The 27,102-nt window shown below is 40.7% G+C and overlaps 1 protein-coding gene across 2 annotated transcripts; it reads left to right on the forward strand.

Moving 5' to 3' along the window:
- The first annotated feature begins 1,638 nt into the window (after positions 1 to 1,638).
- ptchd1 (patched domain containing 1) lies at positions 1,639 to 26,159 on the forward strand. Of its 2 annotated transcripts, XM_042334466.1 has the most exons (4): positions 1,639 to 2,050; position 4,464; positions 6,477 to 6,944; positions 24,342 to 26,159. In XM_042334466.1, the coding sequence occupies exons 1-4, from the start codon at positions 1,694 to 1,696 to the stop codon at positions 25,994 to 25,996; spliced, it is 2,481 nt and encodes an 826-aa protein (XP_042190400.1). In that variant the 5' UTR covers positions 1,639 to 1,693; the 3' UTR covers positions 25,997 to 26,159. The 2 variants fall into 2 exon arrangements, with proteins under 2 accessions (XP_042190400.1, XP_007908779.2); XM_007910588.2 differs by lacking the exon at position 4,464 and having other exon boundaries at positions 6,284 to 6,944.
- The last annotated feature ends 943 nt before the right edge of the window (positions 26,160 to 27,102 follow it).

A 27,102-nucleotide genomic window follows, 5' to 3' on the forward strand; every position in this document is an offset into this window, starting at 1 on the left:
TGCCCTACTGTGCTGTGCTGAGCTGAGCTTGTCTTAAACTTTGTGCAAATCGGGCCAAGGAGAAAATAACAGGGAGAAGCCCCAGCTTCCTTGTGTAATGGACCATCCTCCACATACGCTGTGTGTGTGTGTCTGTGTGTGTGAGACCTGCTGTTGTTGCTGTGCGCACAGCCCCCCGTTGCTGTGCTTTGTTGTATACTGTACTGTACAGTCGGGCGATGCAGCATGTTAGCTGGCAGCCTGGCTTTGCTTTCACTCAACAGCAGCCATCCATCCAGCCAGCCAGCCAGCCAGCCAGCCAGCCAGCAGCCAGCCAGCCAGCAGCCAGCCAGCCATCCAGCCAGCCAGCCAGCAGCCAGCCAGCCATCCATCCATCCATCCATCCATCCATCCATCCATCCAGCCAGCCAGCCAGAGCCGTGGATCCTCCTGCTCTGCTTTCGCTGTGTAGCTATTTGCAGGTGTGTTATTTTGCACAGTAAGTGTCAGCTCGCAGTCTCGGCAGCAGTTTTGTGCATCAGTTGCAAACGCTTTCTTTTATCTGCTGTAACGTCGAATCAGCGGACTCTCTCTCTCACTCTCTCCAGTCCAATCCAATAGCGCCATCCCATCCAGCTCCTTGCTCTGGTTTTTCCCTGCCTTGCCCTGCCCTGCCCTGCCTTGCCTTGCCCTGCCCTGTCTTGCCTTACCCTGCCTTGCCCTGCCTTGCCTTGCTCTGCCTTGCCTTGCCTTGCCTTGCCCTGCCTTGCCTTGCTCTGCTCTGCCTTGCCCTGCCTTGCCTTGCCTTGCTCTGCTCTGCTCTGCCTTGCCTTGCTCTGCCCTGCCTTGCCTTGCCCTGCCTTTGCCTTGCCTTGCTCTGCCTTGCCTTGCCTTGCCCTGCCTTGCCTTGCCCTGCCTTGCCTTGCCTTGCCTTGCTCTGCCTTGCCCTGCCTTGCCTTGTCTTGCCTTGCTCTGCCTTGCCTTGCCCTGCCTTGCCTTGCCCTGCCTTACCTGCCGGGGATTAAAGCTGATGCTAATGGAGCATCTAATAAAAAGCACAAAGTGGATTTTATGAATCCATTCTCCCTCCCAGGACACTTCCTCTCTGAGAGATCGGTGCAGCCAGTCATCGTGTGGGTTATTTTCTCTGTGTGTGTGTGTGTGTGTGTGTGTGGTGTGGGGGGGGTGGGGGGGGGGGGGGGGGCAGACATGCATCAGCAGCAGGAATGATGTGGACCTACACGCAGGGGAAGGAGGAGGAGATGGAGATGATGGGGGGTGGGCGGATGGGTGGGAGGTGGTTAGTGTGGTTGGTGCTGGTGGTGGTGGTGGCAAAGCTTTGAATTAAAATAGCCGCTATTCGTGTGCGTGTGAGTGCGTGGTGTGTGCGAGTGAGTGCGTGTGAGTGCGTGAGTGTGTGTGAGTGTGTGTGTGTGTGTGTGTGTGTGTGCAAACCCCCACCCACCACCCACCAAAAAAAAAAAGAGAAAAGTATATATATTTTTTTCTTCTTCCACCTCGTTTCGTTCGAAGGAGCGGGAGGACACACACACCCACACACACACACACACCCACACCCACACACACACACACACCCACCCACACACACCCCCCCACCCACACCTGTGCCGGGCCAGAGCTGATGGTTCGGTCCCGGCTACTGGAGACCGTCAGATCGCGTGTGACCGCCCTCACCCTCCTCCCGGGCTGGAGAATGCTGCGGCAGCTTCTGCACAGGGGGCTCAAGACCTGCTTCTACCGGCTCGGCTTCTTCATCGGGAACCACCCGGTCTTCTTCGCCTCGGCCCCCGTGCTGCTGGCCATCCTGTTCGGGGCCAGCTTCAGCCGCTACCGGGTGGAGGACAACGTGGAGTACCTGTTCGCCCCCCGGCACAGCCTGGCCAAGATCGAGCGCACCCTGGTCAACAGCCTCTTCCCGGTCAACGCGTCCAAACACCTGCTCTACTCGGACCTGCAGAGCCCGGGACCGTACGGCCGCATCATCGTCACCGGCTCCCCCCCGGCAGCCGGCAATCTGCTGGACACACACCACTCCCAACTCATCCTGAAGGTGATCACTCTGCACACACACACACACTCGCACGCACTCACTCTCTCCCCTCCTCTCCTTCTCTCCTCTCCCCTTTCCCTCCTCTCCTCTTCTCCTCTCCTCTCTCCTCTCCCCTCTCCCTTCTCTCCCCTCTCCTCCTCTCCTCCTCTCCTCTCCCTTCCCTCTCCTCTCCTCTTCTCCTCTCCTCCCCTTCTCCTCTCCCCTCTCCCTTCTCTCCCCTCTCCTCTCCTCTTCTCCTCCCTCCCTTCTCCTCTCCCCTCTCCCTTCTCTCCCCTCCTCTCCTCTCCTCCCCTTCTCCTCTCCCCTCTCCCCTCCTCTCCTCTTCTCCTGTCCTCTCCCCTCCCCCTTTCCTCTCCCCTCCTCTCCTCCTCTCCTCCTCTCCCCTCGTCTCCTCTCTCCTCCTCTCCCCTCCTCCCCTCTCCTCCTCTCCCCTCTCCTCCTCTCCCTCTCCCTTCCCTCCCTTCCTCCTCTCCCCTCCTCTCCTCTCCTCTCCTCCTCCCCTCTCCTCCTCTCCCCCTCTCCTCCTCTCCTCTCCTCCCCTCCCCTCCTCACGCTGCCTTTCACCCATTGCATTGTAACGGGGAGGAAAGTGGGAGAAATAATGCACCTTAAGCCTCGCAGCAAAACCGTGGAAGGTCTTTTCTTTTGTCGTGCGTTTGGTCCAAAGATCGGCTCATATTCATATGCATATTCATATTATTATTATTATATCCATTTTAATAGGAGTGGTGGTGGTGGGGAGTAAGGGGAGGGGGTTGGGGGGGTTGGGTGGTGAGGAAAGGGGAGAAATATTAACCCCAAAGCCCACAGCGTACAGTGAATGCCTTTTTTGTTGTAGTGTTTTTTTTTGTGTTTTATCCAAAGATCATCTTCTATTCGTGTTATTATACATTATTTAAAACTGTATTTTTTTTTTAAAAAATCATATGCATTTTTTTAATCATACCATATTGTTATAAAATAATGTACTTTATAAATGATTTAATAAATTATTATTTCTAATAATATTGTACATTATATTATGCAGTGTTTTAAAGGGGTGGAGATGGGGGTGGGGGGAGGGGGGGGGAGTGGGGGGTGGGGGAGGAATCGCGGTTAAGCAGCTTCATTTATTTGCTAAGTGGTGGTGCTGAAAGAATTGAAGGAAATATTGAATCAAACATGTAGAGGGGGAAAAAAACCAAGAGATTTCCTTGATTAGTCTCAATGGCTGTAAACAGCCCCAAAAGGTTGTTTTAAAGGGAAAGAAAGGATCTCGAGGTGATACTTTCTGATGGGAAGAATGACTGGTGCTGAAAGAATGACTGGAGCAATGCCATTTCCAGCTGCTTGTCCCGTTTGCAGGTAAGTTGGGATGCTCTGGGGTTGGTTCCCGAGCAGGATGCGCTTGCTTGGTCCTGACCAAACCTGGGAGAGAGGGAGAGATGGAGAGAGGGAGTGATGGAGAGAGATGGAGAGAGCAGCTCTCTTTCTCTCTCTCTCTCTCTGTACGATCCGGGTACCACAGCAGTAACCCAGCCCTAAATGGACGTGCTGCCAGGATCCACTCAGATGCGATCCAGAGCATCTCCGGCAAACGACGAGTGCAAAGCGAGACTGTGAGATGGGAAGCATTTCCTGGTCAGTTCAGGGCAATCGTACATTCAGACAGGGCAGGACGAGGAGGCTGGTGGGGGTGGGGTGGGGGCATGTGCTGAAAAGGGCAGGGAAATGGTTGCACTCACCAGTCAGCTCAGCTGGTGCGTTGTGTGATTGGGTGTGAATGAGGATGGCGACTGGGGGACAACTGTCACCATCTCCCCTGCTTGCATATGGGAATGTGCTCTTTAATGCAATAAACTGGACATCTCTGCTTCCAAGTACCGTAACGTTGACATTTGTTGCCAGTTACCCCCCCCCCCCCCCCCCCACCCCACTCACTCCCACATCATCCTGACCCATTCACAACCCATGTTGTATCAACCGCCTTTATTCACTCACTCACTCACTCACTGACATATGTTCTTTTCACAGTTACACATAAGTTCGTTTTATAGGAAGAAATACAAATATGTTGTAAAACACATGTTCCAAGGATGTGTCATTGACTATCAGTATATTTTATACGGACATAATTACACTTTTGTAATAAAAACGGAATCAAATTTGGGGCCACTTTTTGGGCGACATAAAATGATCAACATTACCAATAGTTAAAAGGGAAGTCTAGATTAAGTACTCTCAATAGAAAGTATTATCTCTACATTTTTCTTTCCGTTTAAATGGTTATCTTTGTGCTGTTTTACTGTTTACGGCTATTCAGATTAATCAAAAAACCTGTTTTATAGGTGTTGGATTCAATATTTTCTTTAATATTTGAAATAATAGCCCAGTTCCCCACCATCATTTCACCCACACAGCTTTGGATATACAGGGTAGACAATGACATCTGTGATTTATAAGACTATTTTTCCAATATTCTCCATGATGCAAACATGATTCTACAAAATAATTTAAGGATTTGTGCTTTGCATACTTGCATGCACCACTTCAACTCATCTTTCGTCTTTGGCAGTCTCAGAACCGTGACCTAGGGACTAGGCCCTCTGGGACACTACCCAGGGTGAGGGCGCTATATAAATGCAAATTGTTGTTGTTGTCTGGGAGTATAGATCGGTGGAGTGACCATACAAACCATGTTCCCAAGATTGACTTCTCTCAGAAAGCTTTTAATGTCTTCATAATGAAAGATGTTTGGAGAAAAACACATTTCTGTGAACTTGGTACAATTACTTTAGCTCCCGTCTGTATTTTGGACTTTTATTTGGAAGTGGATTCAACAATGGGTTTAAACTTTGAAGACTTGCTCTATTTTGATGCTGTTCAGCACGTTGGGATGTCCTCCCCACGTGAAAGACACTATACAAATGTAATGTTGTTGTTGTTGTTTGTGCCTGTATTATTCAATAGAAACTGCCAATGTTAATTTAACTGATTATTATTCAATTTGCAGTATTAAATGAATAGGGGAGATATTGACTACTTCCTTATGGAATTTCAAAGCTAAAGCCCATTCACAAATAATTTGCAAAGACAGCAATTGAAACACAGAGAAAGTGAACTGGGGTCATTGTAATGTACTATGGATAATCATGTGAAACAATCAAGTTGTCAGCTGGATTTCCTTTAAAGTCTATTGGTATACAAATCTTGATAGTTGTATATGTGTGTGTGGGGGGGGGGAAGAAAATTAACTTAAACATAAATAAGCAACAACAACAACAAATTACATTTGTATAGTGCCTTTCACATCAGGAGGACATCCCAAGGCATTGGACGGTCAGGGATCCACATCCAAGCTGGTGGTTGGGATCAGAAGGGGTGGAGGGTGGGGAGGGTCGGGGTTGGAGGGTGACCAAAGGCACAGTCGAAGAGGAGAGTCTTGAGACGGGTCAAGGAGGGACTCGGATGGAGTTCAGTGAGTAAAAGATTTGTAGGCGAGGAAAGGAAACTGGGAACCCGTAAAAGTTATGCACTTGAAATTAGTTACCCTACAAGCAAATCTTTAGCAAGTTCAATTTTGGGGGGATTTAATAAGTGCAGTACATGCAGCTGGAATAGCCATCTGTGTTACATACAGTTGTTTGTAATATGGTTGGTTTATTCTGTAGCCTGGGATGCTCATTTCCCATGAAAAAAATGGGCATGTTCTCAATGAGTGGTTGTTGTGAGATTGGTTGTTTAGCTATGCTTTCTGGGCTTCCAAGCTTAAGAGTAGCCAATTTTTCAAGGTTAATTAGGTATACACTGTGCCTTCTAAATTGAAATCGTACATACAGTGCTATTGTTCCAGTTTTTAAAAAAAAACACCAACAATGAGACAGTGAACACAACAGCAGTGTTCTGAGACTATAATGTTCTGTTTAGCTGTTTATCCTGGATTGCAATCTTAAGCTACTAATACTAAACAGAAAGCTTCATTCCACTCCATGTACGATTAGCACTGATAAAATTAGATTAGTGAGATGACTGGAGTTTACCTTGGTACTATGTTTTTGCCATCAGTAATGCTTACATCATGATTACTACTCTCAATTACTTTCAATCAATTGTTTTTCTGACACGTTGTGAAGTTTTACTTAACTCTTATAAATGCAAGTGAAATTAATTCCTGTAAAGTATAGGAATGATGTAGAATTGTTGCTTTTTTGGTAAAAATGAGTCCTACAAAATCTTTTTATTTCTTCTTTCAAGTTACACTCCTCTGTGACCAGAATCCAAGTCCCGATGATGGGCTTCAATTACTCTTTTGCCCATATGTGCATTTTAAAGGACGATAAAATGTGCGCATTGGATGACATCGTTCAAGTGCTGGAAGAGCTGAGAGCGGCTCGTGCTGTGAATCGCACTGGAATTATCATCAACTATCCAAATACCTATCTTAGAGATGGCCAAGAGGTGTTTATAGGGCATCAGCTTGGAGGTGTTATGTTACAGAGCAAAGATCGGGTTAAATCTGCCAGAGCTGTGCAGATCACCTACTACCTTCAAACCCGCAACTCTTTAAGTGATTTGGTTGCGGAGAAATGGGAATCCGCCTTCTGTGAAACTGTGGAAAGCTTCCAGAAATCCAACAAAGAGCTGAAGCTGTATCCGTTCACATCATCGACTTTGAGGGAGGATTTTCAGAAGACCAGTCAAGTATCAGAATGGTACCTGATAACCAGCCTGGTGGTGGTATTGATATTGGCTGTGCTGTGCTGCTCCATGCAAGACTGTGTCCGTAGCAAGCCCTGGCTTGGGCTCCTGGGTCTGGTGACAATGGGCCTTGCCGCTCTCACCTCTGCAGGGATCATCAACTTGATGGGAGGGAAATACAACTCTACCTTCCTAGGAATTCCCTTCATTGTCTTAGGTAATTATGCACCTGTAACTGGCATCCATATTTGAGTTTTTGCCAACTTTCTAATGTAGAGACATCCACATGGATCTAGAACCGCTCAATTTATCCTTTGAGGACTGACAAATGCAAAACTTCTCAAAAACAAGCTTGTTTTATATCAAATGTATCTTCTAAAATAATCTTCTGCAAAATTAATACAGAGCACACAGATTGCAATTCCCAAGAACCATAGAAATATAGAATTTGATCTTGAATAACTGGGAATTAAAATTTAATCATCTTCTAAAACCTACGGTTAAAAGAATGACTGACTTTTTCTTAAATTTCCTTATTTTAAAGTCTTGATACAAATTTCAGATAGCGTGTTAGTGTATGTTTGATTCGTGTTTGATGAAGAATAGGAATTTATGGCACAGAAGGCCATTCAACCCATTGTATCTGGGCTGGACCTTTGAAAGAGTAACCCATTCAGTCCCATTTATCTGCCTGTTTCCCATACCTTGGTAAATCAAACAGAATCTTGTGCCTTAGACATGAGAAGTTCCCATGGTTTGGTTTAACCATGGGCCTCAGATGTTGCTGCAGTCCTGAAAGGGTTAAACATGTTAAACATGTCAAAATGTGATTTACCTGTGAGAATCCATTCTTTCCCATCAAAGCTGAAATTTATTTCTAGTCATACAGATAGAAATTGTTTCTGATCTTGCAGGCTTCATTCTCTCAGTCTTTTCTCACCATTCCTCAAGCTCAATTTACATTTTTGTAACAACTGTGTAAAACTGATACTGCTTTGACCTGACTTAAATAGGCATTTTTAAAACTCAAGGAGTTGTAGCTGTTCACATAACCTGTGCCCGTAATAAATAGCTGTCTTTTACTGTAGAAACAACAAATGCAGTCAAACCTATTAAAGCAACCACCTGTTATCAACAACCACCCTCGAACAGTTCTGACCGATTTTCCATAATAAACCACCTCGATTTAGCAACCACCTCCCTGAAGCAACAGCGTCCCCTCTTTTTGTTAACCCTGTTGGTGTTTTGACATCCTTTCAGTAGCCAGTTCTAAGTGAATTTAAGTTTACCAATTTCCGTAGGGCCATGTATAGATTCCCGCCAGACTCCCAGATGGAGAAGGGTTTAGTGTGGTTCAAGGGAATTGCTAGACATTTACCTTAGGATTTGATCTCCTCTCAATTGCAAATGCAGGAAAGTCGAATCTGAGAAATGGAGTAACAATTCTGCAGTTTGCTTTTTGTGTATAAAATTAACTAGAATATCCCTCTTTGTAATATTACCATGTATTTGATGTTGGTATATACTGACAAAATTAATTAGTGCAGTAAATTCATCTTATTTATAAAAACTACCTGTAGTTTGATTTATGGGTTTGTTTGTGCCTGTATTTTTATATACACTTAGAAATTGTACACACACCAATGAATCCTTACTTAGCCTTACATAAAGACCACTTTGGTCCAGTCCACTAAGTGGTTGCTGAAGACAGACAGGATTGTCTGTGGTTAAACGCAATGCAATGAAGTCCTTTGCTTGTCTGTGCTATCTCCAGCTGAATTCAATCCCAATACCATAGCTGCTAACATTTTTGTTAGAAAAGTGGGGGGGGGGAGTGTAGAATCTGCTAGATATTACTAGGTCACATTGTAAGTATTATTCTGTACAGCATGCCTAAATACTGCTATTAACGTCTAGTGGCAATGTATAAGCACTACACCAATTTTAAACACTGCACCAACATATAAATGTGTGGTGCAGGAATTTTACATTAAGTAGTATCGTTTCTCCTGTTTTTCCTGTTGCATTGGTTGCTGCAGTACGAAAATCCTCCCCTGAAATTTATAAATAGTAAGTTTGCTCCAGAGTAAGTACAAGATTTTATTTTCCAAGGAGACATTTATTTTGATCCTCACTCCCATTCCCAGAGAGGGAAAATCTTAACATTGAAAATCTCAGTTGATTAACTGTGGTGCTATTTGCACTTTACTTGTGGCTGCTTTTGAAGTTATAACCAGAAAGGGACAACAAGGAACCTTGTCTTTAATAACTCACTATCCTGAAGATTAGTGAAACTATAAACCTCAGGACTGCTTTATGCTAATTATTTTGCAGTCATAAAGAATCTTTACAGAGCAATTTACCAAAGAGTTATAGAATTTGATCTTAAATAACTGGGAGCTAAATTTTAAGTGGGGTTTCATCTCCTAAAACCCATGTATTCTTAAATGTCCTTATTTCAAAGTCTATGCACCGATTTCAGATAGCATGTTCATGTTTAATAAAGACATGGAATGAATGGCACATAAACCAGATAATTCCCTTCAAAGCTGGTGTCAAGAATATGTATTTAAATGTTTACCACTCATCCAGAGCTAACCGCAGTACTAACTCTGTATTTACGTTGTAAACAAGGAGCAGTATCACATGATTTTTGCCATGTTAAGATAATACTGTACAAGAAGTTGATGGAGGAGGAAGGATTGCAAAGCTGGCTCTTATACAGAACTGCATTACTTTAAGAACTATCCTACACAGGAATCATGCCGCACTGCAGAACAGTGTAGACTCTTTTTTGGTGGATCGGTGATTCCTACAAATCACTTTTGCGCTTTTGGTCAAAGAGGAAAGACTTCAAGTGCAATCTAAAGATGGGAAAAGAAGAGGCAAGGTGGAGGGACTGAGGCAGGGAATTCCAGAGTAATTACAATAAGAATTATTTTTAGTATTTAGCACTTGTACTCAAAAATACTCATCCAAAATAAAGTAGCTTTGGTGGGCTTTACCACAGCATTTAATATAGGATCTTTGATACAATCCATTGCAAAAAATATCCATTAAACCACTGTGTGACAATTGCACATTTTGTATTCTATGGCTAACCGTGAAGCGTGGTTATTGTGGTATTTTAAGAACACATTGTGCACATTTGATATTTTCTCATTTTGACATATGGTTACACGATGAGCTGTATGGGTTTGGATTTAAAAAAGATGCTTTGATACATTATGGTTTGCCCTTTGTGCTTTTAATCCAGTTGTAAAGTCAATAAGAAGAGTCTAGCATATTACATTTAATATATTATATATTATATAATATATATTATTATATATTATATAGTTTGACTCAATTACACAGCAGAATATTGTTACGATTTATAGTAAATAATAGCATGGCATGTTTTTGGTAGTTTTAATAGCACAACTAGATTGAATCTAGTTGTGTTATTAATGCTGAATGAAAAACGATAAAATGTGAAAATTCTAACTTTGTGGCTTTTTGACATTTTGGGTGCTTGAAGCATTTATTAGCTTTACCTACATATTCTTGAATTATTCTACCTTTAAATTATGAATGAGTAAGGAATTACTGATTTCTGAAGCGGTCTGTTTGATATTTTGAGGATAAATTTACCTTTCAGAACTGATTGTTATAATTGACAATTACCTCTTCAAGAGATGTGAATTCAATTATCTGTGGGTTAGTTAATAATACCCTTAAGTTATGAAGGCTCATATGGCAGGCTTGGTAATGTGAATGTATTACTCAGTGGATGTACATCTCATATGATACTTTCAGATACACAAATACAGACAGCAAAACAACAGGTTCAGAATTGTGAAAGGCAATTTTAAGACAAATACCAGGAAGTATTACTTTGCACTGTTGGTAATTAATGACTGTGATGGGTTTCCAGGAAGGATGGTGGGCAGGGAACTGGTCTTATTTAAGAAATAGCTGGATACTATGATGGCAGTTCTTTATGGATGAAATCAAATAAGATGAAGGGATATTTTTCCTACACTTTTTCTGGCCTTCCTACACATCACAGTAAACAGTTGTTTAGTGTGTCGGCGTGGCTCAGCTGGTCAGACTCATACCTCTGAATCAGAAGGTTGTGGCTTCAAGCTCCACTTCCGGATTTTGAACTCAAAAAGTCTAAGTTGATATTCCATCACAGTGCAGCGGGAGTGCTGCATTATTGAAAGGGCCATCCTTCAGATGAGTCATTAAACCACTTTCCAGTGTATCTTGTGAAGCATTTTGTGATGTCCTCCCAGTGTGAAAGCTGCTATATCAAATGCAAGGATTATTATTAATAATAGTTGTTGCTGTCTGTCCAAAGAATTGTGAATGCAGAAGTTAATACAATGGAGAGATAGAATGGAAGGAGATTCAGAAGGAGTCAATAGACAGGCCTGCTCATTTTTGTATTGAGAAGCCTAAGTGAAGAAATTCCTTAGTGCTGGTTGAAAGAGTAGGTAAGGGCAAGAGAAACAAGAAGCTTGTATGAGAAGGGAAAAACTGAGGGAGATAAGAAGTTTCATAGCCATACAATCAAAGGAAACAATGAGCTCTGGGAATCAGTGCAATAATCTTTCATTTCAATATCATGAGACCATAAGGGGGATAAAGAGTGTGTTGCGTGATGTATGTGAAGCTCAGAAAGAGCAAGGGAGGGCAGTTCAATTGAGAAATTAAATTACAACATGCTGTTGAAAAATTGATTGCTGCATTAACCTACAAATACCCAGGCATACACTTTTACAGAAAACTCTTGTGACAAAGCGCTATATCAAATGCAAGGATTTTTATTCTTCCATTCTGAAATCGTTTTGAATGCAGGGTCAAATACATATATTAGAATTCACATGATAAGCAACTGTGTACTATAAGGATATTCACATTATTAAAGAGCTTCTTTTATTCCTAGGCCTCAGTCACTCACCCTACCTTCAGGTTCATCAATTTTCAACTCTCATTTGCCAAATTCCAGATGAAGTGTTCAACACAGTTCAAACAATCAGAGTCAAGCTATTGCAACACACAAGCACAGGATTTTGCATAGTTTATAGTCCAGACTGCATGGCTTGCTGCAGACTATTTAGTACAACACACACAGCCACACACATTCTCGGGCCTGGCTGCATCACATTATATTTCAACAAATCTATGTAATCTATACTAATAAAGACCAAATATCTGTCTGTCTGTCCGATCGATGTAGAGACATGATTTATACCTCATCAGAATGGGGGAGCGTCATGGGCATAGTTTTTTGGGGGATCTCCTATTGCCGATGAGCAATATTAAAAAGTATATTAAAAAATGCTTTAATTAAGCTCCCAAAAAAGGTATGCATGGTATTCTGCAACAAAGTAGCTATCCATGGTATAAAGTAGCGATAGTGATCACACACCCTTCTAGAGAGATACATTTATACTAATAAAGACGAAATTGATGTAGAGACATGATTTATACTTCATCGGAAAGGTCTTGTATGGAGTGTCATGGGCATATTTTTTGGGGATCTCCTATCGTGACCTAAACAAGCTCATCACATATTTATGGACTCCCAACAAGGAGTCCTCCCAAACGAGTCCTGCCACAGAAGTCCTCCCAACAAGGAGTCCTCCGTACAGGAGTCCGCCCTACAGGAGTCCTCACAACCAGGAGTCCCCCCAACCCGGAGTTCTCCCACAGAAGTCCTCCTAACAGGAGTCCTCCCAACAAGAGTTCTCCCACTGAGTTTTCCCACTGAGCCCTCCCAACCGGAGTCCTCTCACAGGAGTCCTCCCAAAAGGATATGTGTGCAAATATGTGAACAAGTGATGCTAACGAGTTCAGTAGCACATTTTCTTAATCTTAAGGGATAAAATCCTTCAGAATCGAAGATCAAGCCTTTCAAGGACAAATAAAAATGCCAAACGAAAGACAGAAGGCCGATTAGATGAAACTGGTTGCAATCGTAGCTGCAACGGGTACAGCTAGTACATTATACAAAGATAAACTCAGTCTAGCAACTTGTTGATCCACTGTACAACCTATAATTGTAAGCAATCATTTGGTACAGGTACTGGTAAACGTGTAAAATTGTTGTTGTTTTTGATTGGTAACAAATAATATCATGTTTGGGCAAAGTGTAACAGGTAACTATTATTACAAAGTGATATCCAGAGTACAAATGCAGGGAAGCATGTCGGAGCGCTTAACAATAAAGGAGAGAGGGAAGGTGGAGGGAGGAAGGGAGGGAGGGAGGGAAGTAGGGAGGTGACGGTAGGCACAGTCAAAGAGGCGGGTCTTCAGTATAGAAAACAAGTATAGTCTTCAATACAGCACAGTATAGCCAACCAAAGTTTGCACCATAATTACAAGACCTCCCTCTCCCCAGTCTTAGATGAAGAAGAAAATGATAGACTGGAAACAAAGTTTTAAGAATAATAGAAAACCAGTTTCAAGGTTAAGACTGAATTTTAAAGTTTGCCAAAATTCAGAATTGGTACATAAACAGAGTAAACCTAAACCCAGGTGGAATTTCTTCTCTTTTTGTCTGAAACACTCTTGTTACATGCTTCCAGTGCCATTACAGTATAGATGCTGAATATCATTTTATTTTTATTTCGAGTGTTACCAATATTTTGTCCTGTTCTCCTCTCCTAAAAGCATTCTTGCTGGAATTCACTTTCAAGTGGATTGAAAGGGCAAAACCAACAATTTTCTAGTGCTGTCTGAACACTAAGATATGTGGTTACTTGAAACATTCTCAAGGCAATGCTATTGTATAATACTGTCTGTGGGTGTTGCTAGTGAGGAGATTGTTACAATGTTTTAGGCCAGTATGATTTTTGTGTGGGAGGGGAGTGTGCTAATAATTCTAATAATTCATGCTATAGTATAGCATTGATACCAGTAGTTGGGAAATTCCTGAATAATTTGATTTAAACTGACACAATGTTGGGTCTCATTTCATTGCATGTTACAGGGGATATTACATCTTGTGTTTACTTAAAAGGAATCTTGCCCACTCCGATGGCTCAGTTGGTAAAGCCACTGCCTTGTGTGAAACTGACCTGGACAGATCTGTAAAGTCCTGGATCTGATTCATGGTCTGGGTAAGTTGACATCTCAATTGGTCTGCTACAATTAGCTTCACCGCTCCAGGCGTGTCAAGGTTAACACTAGGAGGGCTTGAATGACAACTGCAAACAGAAGCCTAATATACTAATATTGGTGAGCTCTAGCACTGAATGTCATGTCACATAGTGAGCTCTGGTACTGTCCATGGGTTCATGATTGCATTGCAAGCGGATATTGTTGATACATAAAGGAGGTTGATGTGTATTGAGGATGACATTGAGTGAGCTTTAGTGGCATCTTGTGCTTTACTAGGGGTGCAGATGTTGACACAAACTTCAGGAAAAACTCTAAAGGGGTCATATTGTCATATATCAATATGGCTGAGAGATGAAAAAACTCTCATTCCAATGACTGTGCTTCCCATGTCAGGAATCGCATAGTCTAAACTGACACTCCAATGCAGCACCGCGGGCGTGCTACATTGTCAGAGGTGCCATCCTTTGGATGAGATTTTAAACCGAGATCTCGTCTGCTTGTTCAGGTGGATGTTAAAGATCCCATAGCACTATTCGAAAAGAGAAGGGAATTTCTCCCGTATCCTAGCCAACAATCTCCTGAATAGAATTGGTCACTCACTCCATGGCTGTTTGTTGAACATTGCTGTGCGCACCTGGCTGCTGCATTTTGCCCTCAAAATATACAGGCAATCCACTTCATAGTATATCCTGTGATCATCAATTACAATTTGAGACATCTCAACAACATGAAATGGTGCTGTATTAAATGTTAGGATTATTATTATTAGTGCTATTATTTTTATTTTACCTATTATTAGTAGTAGTATTATTACAAGAGGGCACAAATTCAGGATTCCAAAGGGGAATTTCAGAACAGACACCAGAGAGTATTTCTTCCGCAAGATGGTAATTAACTGGAACTGGACTGGAACAGGTTACCAGAAGGAGTGGTTCAGGCAGGATGATGGACTCATTTGAAAAACAGCTTGATTCTGTGATGGGAATAGGCTGGGGATTCTGGCATGATCAAATAGTTTAAAGGGCCTTCTTCATCCAAAGCTCTCTTGTGATCTTGAATTTCTGCTTGGTGAGGCTGCTTTGTTTGACCACAGAAGTGAACTTTCAAGTACTGTTTTACAGGATATTGATTCACTTAAGTCATTATCACGTAAATCAACATTGAAATGCTCTAATCTGAGATGCAAAATGATCACCAGAAATCAAGCAAGCTTCGGGTCATTTGCCATATTTGTAATTGAGATTTGCAATCTTTGTATCCTCTATCTCGCATTTTGTTTTTAGCCCAGCAGGACATTTGCACAGAATCCTGGCCTTGCTATTGAGTTAGTTGGTGTTCCGTGCATCCACCTAGCAAGCCCCAAAAATAAAGGGAGGAACCCACAAACAACCACAAACTGCAATGGTGGTTGTTTTTATAATGGCAGTTTCCGTTTCTGATTGAGTTCTTTCAATGCTGCTTTACAGGATGATGTTGAGTTATGTAAATTCATGTCCTGTAAAGTAGCAACTGAATGTCCACTCTCAGAATTAAACACACATGATCCCACTAAGCCGGCAGTTTTGGATCCTACCTTTATTTCGACAGAGGAGATGGGGGGAAGTTACTTGAAAACACATTTTAATTTTATTCTTAAATTTAGGATCAGAATGTGCTTCGGTTTACTGCAATTTTTCATTTTGTGTTTCGCCCACAAATATACAGTCGATTCACTTTACAGTCTATTCTGTGAAGCGCTTTGAGATGTCTAGAAGACATGAAAACGCACTATATCAAATGCAAGGATAACTATTATTATTAGTTTGACCCTAAGTCCCAAGTTGATAGTCCGCCACTGTCAAGCACTCCGGGATGCTACCCTGCGTGAAGAGTGCTATACAAATGCAAGTTGTTGTTGTTGTTCAAGTTCAACAACAACAACAACATTACGTTTATAGAGCACCTTCAATGTTGGGAGGACGTCCCAAGGCGCTGGACAGTCAGGGGTCAGGACCCGAGCATGGGGGAGGGGTGGGGTAGGGGTGAGGGAAGGCAGAGAGGTGGGAGGGCGACCAACGGCACGATTGAGGAGAAGGATCTTGAGACTGGCCTTGAAGGAGGCAAGGGAGGAAGCAAGGCGAAGGGACTGTGGGATGGAGTTCCAGAGTGTGGGGGCAGAGAGGCTGAAAGCTCGGCCACCGATGGTAGGGCAAATCGGGCGGGAGACATGGAGCAGGCCGGAGCCCGCTGCCCGCTGTTCAGAAGGGGAAAGGTGAACAGACAGATTAGATTAAACTACTCTAGATCACCCTAGGAAGCAATGGAAGTGGATAGAATCAACAAATTTCAATGTATGAGTATGAAGGTATATGATAGTGGTAGGGATTGGGGGTAGTTAGCAATGGCTTTGTAGAAAATCGAATATGCCAAAAGGATCACAATGTTGTTTTCTGGTTTAAGTGCACTCCCTTGTTCCTATTTTCAATAAATACTGTCACCTGATTACCAGGAAGTCAATTCATAGTGTCAGAAGTCTCCTGGCCACTCAATGCATTCCGTCACGAGAGGACCAGTTACTTAATGCTTATTGTCACCAGAATATTAAGGATTCAGTGCATACAGTCACCAGGCTATCAGGAAATCAATGAATTCAGTCATTTGACTCCCAGAACACTGAATCAATTCTGTCACTGGACTCCTAGGGACTCAAAGTATACTGCCACTAAACTACCAAATACTCCAGAAAACCTCCGGAAAAGCTTATTTGTGGGCTGGGAATTGTGTGAATTTTGCGCTTCTTCACCAGATTGTGGCTAGGAAATAAATATGAAACAATTTGCCTTTGAATTAAAACTGCTCCAGAAGTTACAATTTAAAATAAAAGAATTGTTATTTCAAATTCAAGATGACATCAATCCTAAACTGAAAGAGAAGCAGACTAGAGAAACCAGTCCCTGGTAGAGTTTGCTAGTAGAGCAGGCCAGACTTGCATTTAATATAGTGCCTTTTCACATCATCAAGATATCTGAAACAAGGTTCTGTGATGTACAGTGTCTGTGTATTTGAAGGCAAACACAGCAGCCAATCTACACACAGCATTGTCTCAAAGCTATGAAGTGAATGACCAATTTTTATCTGGTCGATTGTTAGCCTGGACACCGGAAGAAACTCCCCTCTCTTTTCAAATAGTGCCTTGGAATCTTTAATGTCCACCTGAACAGATAGACTGGATCTTAGTTTAACATCTCAATAAAGAATGGCACAATGCAACAGACCCTGTCATATCCCCAGGATCACATTGGCATGTTAGCCTAGATTATAAATTCATAGTCTTGACATAGGCTTGAACCCAGTACCTTCTGACTCAGAGGTGAGAGTATTACCAACTTAGCCAGGTTGACATCTAAATATAGGGTTTTTGGCACATATTTGATCTATTCCATCCCTAAGATGTACAAGTACATTTTTGATTTCCTTGTTTAATTAGTGTAATTCATAACTTCTTGTTCTCAAGAAACAATTGCTTGGGCACATCTAACATCAATTCCTGAGTAGTTCAGTAAATAATGATAATTTTCTTGTAATTGAGGGGGTCATTCACGAAGGCAACATGGTATATATCTCAACTGTTGATCTTGCTCATTCGGGGAGACTTAGTAACTTTCCCTTGCAAGGCATTCAGTGAATTAGTTATTATTTGTATTAGTGTTTATAACCCAGAGATACGATTGCCAAGTCCCAAGTCTGTGTTATGGTCATTAGAACTCTTTTAACTCTCTATCATGGAACTCCTTTTAGGCTAAGAATGATTCTCCCCAGGTGCCCAATCTTGCTTTCTAGCACGCTTAACATAATTGCTCCATTGCACAGTCCTGAAAAAAATCGTATTCATAGCAAAGCAAGTCAATGTTATTCACAGGCTCCTTGCAAAGACTCATAGAAGCATAGAATTATACAGAACAGAAGGAGACCATTCGGCCCATCGTCTTTGAAAAGAGCTATTCCAAATCAATCCCACTCCCCCGCTCTCTCTCAATAGCCCTACAAACTTGTCCTCCCCAAATAATTATTTAATTATCTAAAGAATAATAAAGCATTCGTTTTCATCCTCCAGGGACCTTATAAAAAGAATAGAAATAATTCTACAGTGAAATCCTAAATATGCAGTAATTTGGTAGGATAGTGGTTAAAGATGCCTTTTGTGGTTTGCTTTAATTGGCAGGAGCTATGTTCCTCTGGTTTGTGTGCCAGAAACCCAACAGCTGAAGTAGATTCTAATTAGTATCTGGGCTGTTAAAAGCCAAGCATTTGACAAGCAGGAAGCTTATTTCCATCTCCAGTGTAGAAGGCTTTAATCTCTGGCAATACAGTGGCCCTGCCAGTTTCTACTTGTCAGAATATTGCAAAATTACAAAAAGTACGAGGAGATAAACTGTTTCCTTGCTGTTTATTTTGGGGGCTGAATATCATCTCCACACATATTTCATACTGCAGAGCAGTAACTGTGACTGTTATTGATCTTATGGAATTCATTTGAGGATCCCATGGTCTTTTAATATAATGTGGACATTGAAGACTTATCCTTTGGGTCTTTGTTGTGCTCTTTGAGTAGTATTACTGGGTCTTCAATTAAGTTATCTGGGAAGGGTGCTACCAACTATCACAAGGTTGATTTGTTTGGCCACACATCACACTGCTGCTATTACTTTCATCATTCAAGTTTTACACAAAAATTCCCCAGTGAAACATAATACAAAAAAAATCTATTCTATGAATACCAAGGGATATACTCTGCTTATATTCAACAACCAATTTGTTGTTATTGTTTAAGTGTTATTTTGCTCTATTGAATAGATTTTGTGAATTTATCCTTGTGCACTTATAAATTGTCACAGTCCAATCTTAACTTATAATATAACTTTCAAAATATAAAATGAATTGATACATTTAAAATTCCATCACAGTTATTTATAAACACACAGGGGCAAATCCATCAAACCCGTGAATAGCATTTAGCTCACAGCCCAAAAAATCCTACATTAGAGAGCACAAAGCAGAAATATTGAGCCCAAATACTTAAAAGTTAAATGTTAATTGACCAACTAGTATAGATACTGAAAGATAAATGTGAAATGCTAAAGTTGGGGGAGTAGCTAATTGGGTTCTGTCTGGGGCTGAGTGGGTTCCATGGTGGAACGCCTAGCAGTGGAGGATCAGAATCAAGTTGATCCTCTGGAGCGGGTTCGGTAGTCTGGTTCCTGAGCCAGACAGGTCTCCAGTATGCCAGAGCGCTGAGGTAGGCAAGCCGGCTGTCTCACTGCAAGGACCTAGAGGGACAGATGAGTCTCTAGTCTCATGCTAACCCACACAAGTCCTAGGTGTCCTATTTGGGCAAGCAGCAGGAAGCTAACCAGGACTCTGCAGGGACAAGCAACATAGTTCTAATTGGTTGGACCCCATTGTATCTGTTCGGGGGTGGTTCTTCAGGCTTTAATCAATTATGTGAGGGATTTCATCTTTCTCTGATTCCATTGCCCTCCCGATGCCACAGTCACTAGTAATTCTTTCCATTGCATTTACTTTTTACAGGATCATAAAGTTGATTTGGATGAGGAAAGCCCTTCGGCCCATCTAATCTCATCCCTCCAGAACACCCATATCCTCCTCTACTAAAATATTCCTGTGGTCCAACATTTCGATTCCCAACTTATTTAGTTCTCTGCCTATCTCAATGTTGCCTCCAACATATCACTTTCACTCTTGCTCTGCTTATTAATTATTTTCTCCACCCAGGTTATGTCCAATGTTTAGGCATCATTTATAACATTCAAACCTCCAAATCATTTATGTGTGAAATAGATGCATGTAATAGACAAAACTGCAATTTGTTGTAAAAACAGAATATACTGTTGGAAACATGTTATATTCCATCCGTGCCAAAGAATTTCACAGTGTGCACATGGCTTTGTCACGTTTGGATTACTGAGTCTTCCTTAGGCAATAATGTTTATTTATGGTTGGCTGCATTATCCATAAGCTATATAAAAAAACATAATTTTTTTTTGTGGTATTATGCAGATATGAATACCTCTGTGTAACCACTTTATCAGTGGAGCTAGAAAGCATGACCATTTCTAAAGCCTGTATCTAATCTGAGTTATGCTGTTCTAGCAAAAGGCTTCAAAATGTAATTTAGTGGGGAGGGGATGCTGTAATTTACTTCCTGTGTTATTGGTGCAGAGCTGCAGTTGCATAAATGTAACCTACGGTAGCTCATATAAACTCCCTAATATCTGAATTAATTCTAGCAAATGAAACTGCATCTCTTTGCTGTGTTTTACAGTTGGACTACTTCAGAGTCAGTGTAATTATAAACAGCCGTGGATTAAACTGGAACCTGCTAGTAGCATAGAACCAGCAGGGGAGCATTGAAAATGTTCTTAGGCCACATCCTCCTGAAATGTAACCTGACATATTTTTTACAATATTACAGTATTTACATTTATATAGTGCTTTTCAAATCAGGAGGACTTCTCAAAGTGATGGCTTAATTGGCTGAACTCCAACTGTTCAGGGCATTGTTCTTCAGCCTCTACGTCAGGAATATAAACCTCCAAAGAGGGAGTCTGAGTCAGCGCCTAATGGTTGTCGAATAAAATATGTGGAGAATTGGAGATCGCTAACTGTTCGATGCTTAAGGCTGAATATCTGGCACAAGTTATTGATACTTCAGGCATGCCACACTAGTGTTCACTTGCAATATTAAAATGTGCAAAATACTATTGAGAGTTTGGTACTCTCAACTGAAAGCTAGCAATTTAAATGGCAGCTCCACTTAATCCAACATTGTGGATTGCAAAACCCAGGTTAGGGCACTGAGACTCAGTGTAGATGAAACCTTGTCTTAAAGAATTCTTCACAAGGGGATCTGAATGTGAAATAAAAGTTAATGCAAAATATGAATTGGACTAGGCTTAAATGAACAAGTTTCTTAACTATAATAAAAAAAGCTCCTAAGTTCTGTTTTGAAGAAAGATTCAGAAATGTCCAAGGGTAAGTGTGATATCTTATAGCATAGATAATATAGTATGTCCAGTCCATTTAAGAAATACAATGATGTTCATACATTTTTGGACTGCTGATTTTGGATTTGTGAATTTAGTGAATCCTCCAAATACTGTTCAAGACTGAATCCAAATTGTTCATCCACAGAGGCATGTTTATGCATTCCCAGTTACTGAGGTCTATTTACTTTACAGTTGAAACAGAAGAAATAAATATATATAAACGGTTCGGTGGAGAAATATGTTCTTACTGCATTAAGAAATGTGGTTAACAAAGTGTACAATAGATTGGTAAATGGAAGGAAGGACTGTATTCATCCAGGCCTTATCAGCATTATGGACTAGGAATCAGCACTATTGAGTACAGATCAGACCTTTGGATACAGGGATCACATCACACCCTTTGGACAGGGGATCAGCACTATTGAACACTAGAAATATACAACATATTTGGCCCATTATGTCTTGCTGATTCTTTAGAAGAGCAATCTATTCAGTCTCATTTACATTTTTTTCCCCATATCCTTGCAATTTTTATTTTTTAGATATCTATCTAGTTCCCCTTAAAGCTAATATGGATTCTGTTTCAACAACCCAACCAGAAGATCATTCTTCACCCTATCTAATGACCTCTATCAAGTCTTCCCTTGACATTTTCTGTTCCATTTCATCTAGTCTCTTGCCCAGCCTAGCATTGGGTCCATGTCCTACAGTTTGATACAATGAGCTAGGAAAGAGCACTGTGGATTGGCTGGGGTGGGGGTTGGGGGGTGGGTGTCTACAGACCAGAGATAATCACTCTGGACAGGAATCACCACTCAAAGAGAACGAGGACCCATGCAATCCCTAGTGTACCAGGCAATCGGGTACATGTAGCACTACAGATTGTCATAAATATATTGAATACCACTTGATCAACAGAAAATAGACATTGTTAGTTAGCCCCAACCCTGATATAATTATTTGAATGCGTTGTCATATGAAATTGGATAAATGTAGCCCAATTCTCCAGTAGCACCAGTCTATAAAGTGTATTCCATTAATAAAAGAGGAAAAATAAATATTAAAAACAAAAATACTTCTATGGCTCCAAACACAGATGGTTCCTCCTCTATGCTTGAAAATGAATTGAACATTTCCTTTTCTTATGTAAGGAGACGTTCCGAATGTGCACAACATTGCCAATTTATTTAATAGCCATAGTATTACAAATACAAGTTTTACATTTTCCTAGTAGTCAATGTCAAAAAGCCAGAATTAGTAATAAATTTGGAGTAAAATCACATTCAGTTGGCATCCCTGCAAGAATGAGTCGAGCTATAAGACAAGCATAGACAAAGGGAAATAAATAGTAATTACATCTATTTTGCATGATCTTGTCTGAAATTGCCTGACTTTTTGACTGAAATTGCATGATTTTCAAAGAGAAATTCTGCATCGAAAATTAACCTTCATGTAGAAATCAGTGACATTTTAATGTCAGAATGATGAAACCTTACAAGAAATTTAACATTATTTCTGAATGGGGTGTGAGAATTTTAGTTAACCTCTCTCTCCCTGTTGCTGCCATCATTTGTTATGTGTGACAAAGGATTTCTGTAACTCTTTGTTACATCTCTCATAACCAGACTAAGTCTCCTATGATCTAGAATTGCACCCTCTCTTGGGTCACAGAGCTTTCCTTGTCAGTTCAGCCAGTCTAACAATATGACCTTTAATAATTAATATTATATCATGCAGGCCTTTGATAACTCTGTCTCCTTTGGTAAGGGGCGTTTCTTTAGAGATACAACTGAAAGCCAATTAAATCACAAATAGATTTATTTTATCATGGGATTTAAACAATTTAGCTAAATATTTAACTACAGCATAAGAGCACCACATTAGATTAATATTAGAAACAACAACAACAAATTACATTCATATAGCGCCTTTTACATCGGGAGGACATCCCAAAGTGCTGTACTTTGGGATGACCTCTGGGGGTTGGATGCAAGAGGGTTGGAGGCCAAAGGGGGGCAGTGGGAAGTTGACTGAAGGTGCAATCAAAGAGAAAGATCTTGAGACCTTGAAGGAGGTGAAGGAAGAGGTTACTGACTGGTTGAGTCCCATGCTGCAAGGGATTTCAATTCATTTCCAGATGTATGAATGGAGCATAAAAGTACTTAATCAAGGTGCAGGTGTTGTTAACAAACATTGTTGTAATTCTGCCCTTTTTATGGAATTTACGACAAATTTGTGATAATTAGAATTAACCAATCAAAATGTGATGTAAACATAATTTGGGAATCACGTTGTAACTTGATACACAAAAGAAAAGAATTATATCACAGCTGTGAAGCTAAGGAAGAGCTCAAAATGAAAAATAATACTTGTATTTGATGTAGCATCTCACCATGTCAAAACATTTCAAAGTACTTCATGCAATGAATTATTCTGAAGTGTATAGAAAAGAATTGGAATTTTACAGTTCACAATGAGGCCGTTTGGTATATCATGCCTATGTCGGCTCACTGAAAGAGTTATCTGTTTAAACCCACACATTTACCCTTTCTCCATAACCTTTTCTATTTTACTTTTTCAAATATTTGGCTAATTTCTTTTTAAAATACTATTATGGATTATGCTCCAACCATCGCTTTTGAAATAGCAATTCATATCTGAATAATTCTTCTTCAAAGATATTCATTCTCCTGAAGTCTCCCTTAGAATGACCTATGAAAGTAACACACGTTACAGGCATTTTATTTCTCCAATGCCAACCTTGATACCATAATTGTATAATGGAAACCACCTCCACTGCCAAAGTCAGTAAAGACCATCAACAATGGTGTGTTAGTAATGAAGAAACCAGCATGTACTAAGCTAGTATCTCACATAATTTCAACAACTACAATAAATTCTACCTTCTGTAAAAAAATAAAGCATTTTTTATTTATCTTGGGAAATGGATAATGCTGGCAGGGCCAACACCACGACGATGTTGTGTAGAGCATCTGGATTTTGACCCAATGATGATGAAGGAATGGTGAAACATAGTCAAAAGAGTTTCTTTTTTGAGATTAAATAACTCTTATGGAAATACACCTCACTCTCATGTTATTTGCCAAAGGTTATGTGGTGGTATATTTCTTACCTCGGACTAAAATATCTAATTATAAATTACAATAATAAATTGGTCATTTTCAATCTACGACTGTTTGTGGGACATTGCTGTGCGCAATTGGCTGCCGCGTTCGCCCACAAATATACAGTCAATTCACTTTACAGTCTATTCTGTGAAGCGCTTTGGGACGTCCTCCCGACGTGAAAAGCGCTATATCAAATGCAAGGATTATTATTATTATTATTATTATAATTATAAAATAACCTGCTTTTTGGACTAAAAACTAGTAGTAGCTTTGATTCTGTGATTTTTTAATCAAACTCTATCTTTTTGTTCCCCTCCTGTCCCTCAGGTCATGGACTGTATGGAATGTTTGAAATGCTTTCATCGTGGAGGAAAACCAAGGAAGATCAGCATGTAAAGGAGAGAATAGCCACAGTGTATGCTGATACTATGCTGCCCATTACACTCACCACTGCCATGTACATGGTTACATTTGGCATTGGTGCCAGTCCCTTCACCAACATAGAAGCTGTGAAGGTGTTCTGTGCTAACACATGCATATCAATCTTTTTTAACTACCTCTATCTGATGTCATTTTATGGCTCCAATTTGGTGTTTACTGGCTACTTAGAAATTAATTACCAGCACAGTATTTTTTGCAGAAAGGTGCCAAAACCTGAAGATCTACGAGGTAAGCCTGCATGGTACAGATTTTTCATGATGTCCAGATTTAGTGAGGAGGCGACAGACTCCGCTGAAAGTAGCACCTATGAAAATCATTTTCTGCTATGGTTTCTGAAACATTATTATTGTGACTGGATAACAAACACTTATGTCAAACCTTTTGTTGTTCTGTTTTATCTTGTTTATATCTCCTTTGCCTTAATGGGCTATCTGCAGGTCAGTGAAGGTTTGGACCTCAGTAATGTTGTTGCTTCACAGTCACGCACTGTTTCATATACAACTGTTCAGCAGAAATATTTCAGTAACTACAGTCCTGTCATTGGCTTTTATATTTATGAACCAATAGAATACTGGAATGCCAGCGTTCAAGAAGATCTGCTGGAAATCACTGAAGGATTTGTGAGAATATCATGGTTCGAAACTTATTTAAATTATCTTAGAAAACAAAATGTAACTACTTCGGTGTCCAAAAAGTACTTCATAGAAACCTTACGAAATTCCTTCTTAAAAACTCCACAGTACTCCCACTTCTCAGACGATATCATATTTGTGGAGAAATCCAACAATGAGATGGAAGTTGTTGCCTCTCGGATGTATTTGGTAGCCAAGACAGCAGAGAATACAAGAGAGGAAATTTATGATCTGCTGGAAACTCTGAGGAAACTGTCTCTTACGTATAAGGTTAAATTTATGATTTTCAACCCGTCTTTTATCTATATGGATCGATATGCTTCTTCCATTGGAGCACCTCTGCAGAATTCTTGCATTAGTGCACTGTTTGTCCTCTTCTTCTCTGCATTCCTTGTAGCAAATTCTTTAGTAAATGTCTGGGTCACTCTGACTGTGGTTTCCGTGGAGTTTGGAGTTATAGGCTTCATGACACTCTGGAAAGTAGAACTGGATTGCATCTCTGTATTGTGCTTAATATATGGAATAAACTACACCATCGACAATTGTGCACCATTCATATCCACATTTGTCTTAGGAAAAGAATTTACAAGGACAAAGTGGGTTAAAAATGCTCTGGAACTACATGGAGTAGCTATTTTGCAGAGCAACTTTTGCTACACAATCGGTATGATTCCTCTTACTGCTGTGCCTTCTAATCTGATCTGTACACTATTCAGGTGTTTCTTTCTAATAGCGTTTTTCACCTTTCTCCACTGCTTTGCCATTTTACCTGTGATTTTGACCTTTGTGCCACCCTCCAAGAAAAAACGGACAGAAAGGAAAAGCAACGAAAATCATGAGGAAATCGAATGCATGGAAATGGTAGACCTAGACAGCACTCGGGTGGTTGATCAAATCACGTCAGTTTGATGGACTTAGCTCGTGAGGACATGTGGAGAGAAAGTGAGCATATAAAACTGTGGTCTGAATGAACACAGCAGTAGGCAAAACAATATCGTGAACAGGGGGGAAAGGAGTGAAAATTACAGTGAGAAAAACTGATAATACGTAAGTAGCTTATATTGAAGAGTAATATTGAGAAATCAGGCAGCTCAGGTTGTAGGATGGCTACTGCTCTTTATATTTGTTCAGTATTAAAGGAATACTCCAAGGATATTTTGGAATGACTGTGACTATTAAATACTTCCTGTGCTCATTTCCACAGTGCCACTGTGTCTGACGTGCGAGTGCTGAATCAATAATAATCCTTGGATTTGATATAGCGCCTTATCACATCTTCAAGATGTCTCAAAGCGCTTCACAGAATATACTATAAAGTAACTATATTTTGTGGGCGAATCAAAGGGAACATGAAAACAGTTTATTAAAAGAGATTAGTATTGTTCCCCCCCTCCCCGTCAGATAGTATATTTGCAGTTTCTAATTGATACTTAGAGCGGCCCAATATTGAACATTCAACACTCCACTTAATCATTCACCAGTTTAAAGCACTCTCGTGGTTTGAAACTGTTTACAGAAATTGTCTAATAGCGATAATCATTGCAAAATATAAGATAGACATTGAAGACTTAGTACCTGATAGACCAATGTGGAACAAGAAACCTGAAATATACTTCCCATTTCTCATCACCATAGTCAGGGGCTGCTAAAAAGATAACACCTGATTTCAGAGCTCTTCGCATGTACTACGTGCACACACATCCATACGCCTTTAAAATCTGTGACAAGTTTTCTTTTCTTTTAAGAGTGCGTTTGTAAATGCCGTTTATTAACAAAATATTGTCCTTTGAATGTTCTTGAGTTATCCAAAAGACCATGGCACTGACGCTGAAATCAATTCACACCGACTGTATTTAAACCTCAACGAAGTATGTTGCCAAGTTCTAGGCAGCACAGCTTAATTTGGAAGTAAATTATATTACATACAGTATCTTTTGGTGAATCACTGTAAAATCACACATTGATTCCCAAATTGGGACTTTAATCTCATATAGTCTAGGGCCTAGACTCTAGGC

Source organism: Callorhinchus milii, unplaced genomic scaffold (genome assembly GCF_018977255.1).
Source record: "Callorhinchus milii isolate IMCB2004 unplaced genomic scaffold, IMCB_Cmil_1.0 Scaffold4, whole genome shotgun sequence".
In the NCBI taxonomy this organism is placed as follows: Eukaryota; Metazoa; Chordata; class Chondrichthyes; order Chimaeriformes; family Callorhinchidae; genus Callorhinchus; species Callorhinchus milii.

Excerpts from the sequence above, each read along its gene's own strand:
- ptchd1 (XM_007910588.2), top strand. The coding sequence starts at position 1,694 with ATGCTGCGGCAGCTTCTGCACAGGGGGCTCAAGACCTGCTTCTACCGG. Across the intron at positions 2,051-6,283 it reads ACTCCCAACTCATCCTGAAG|TTACACTCCTCTGTGACCAG; the intron begins GTGATCACTCTG and ends TCTTCTTTCAAG. Across the intron at positions 6,945-24,341 it reads AATTCCCTTCATTGTCTTAG|GTCATGGACTGTATGGAATG; the intron begins GTAATTATGCAC and ends CCTGTCCCTCAG.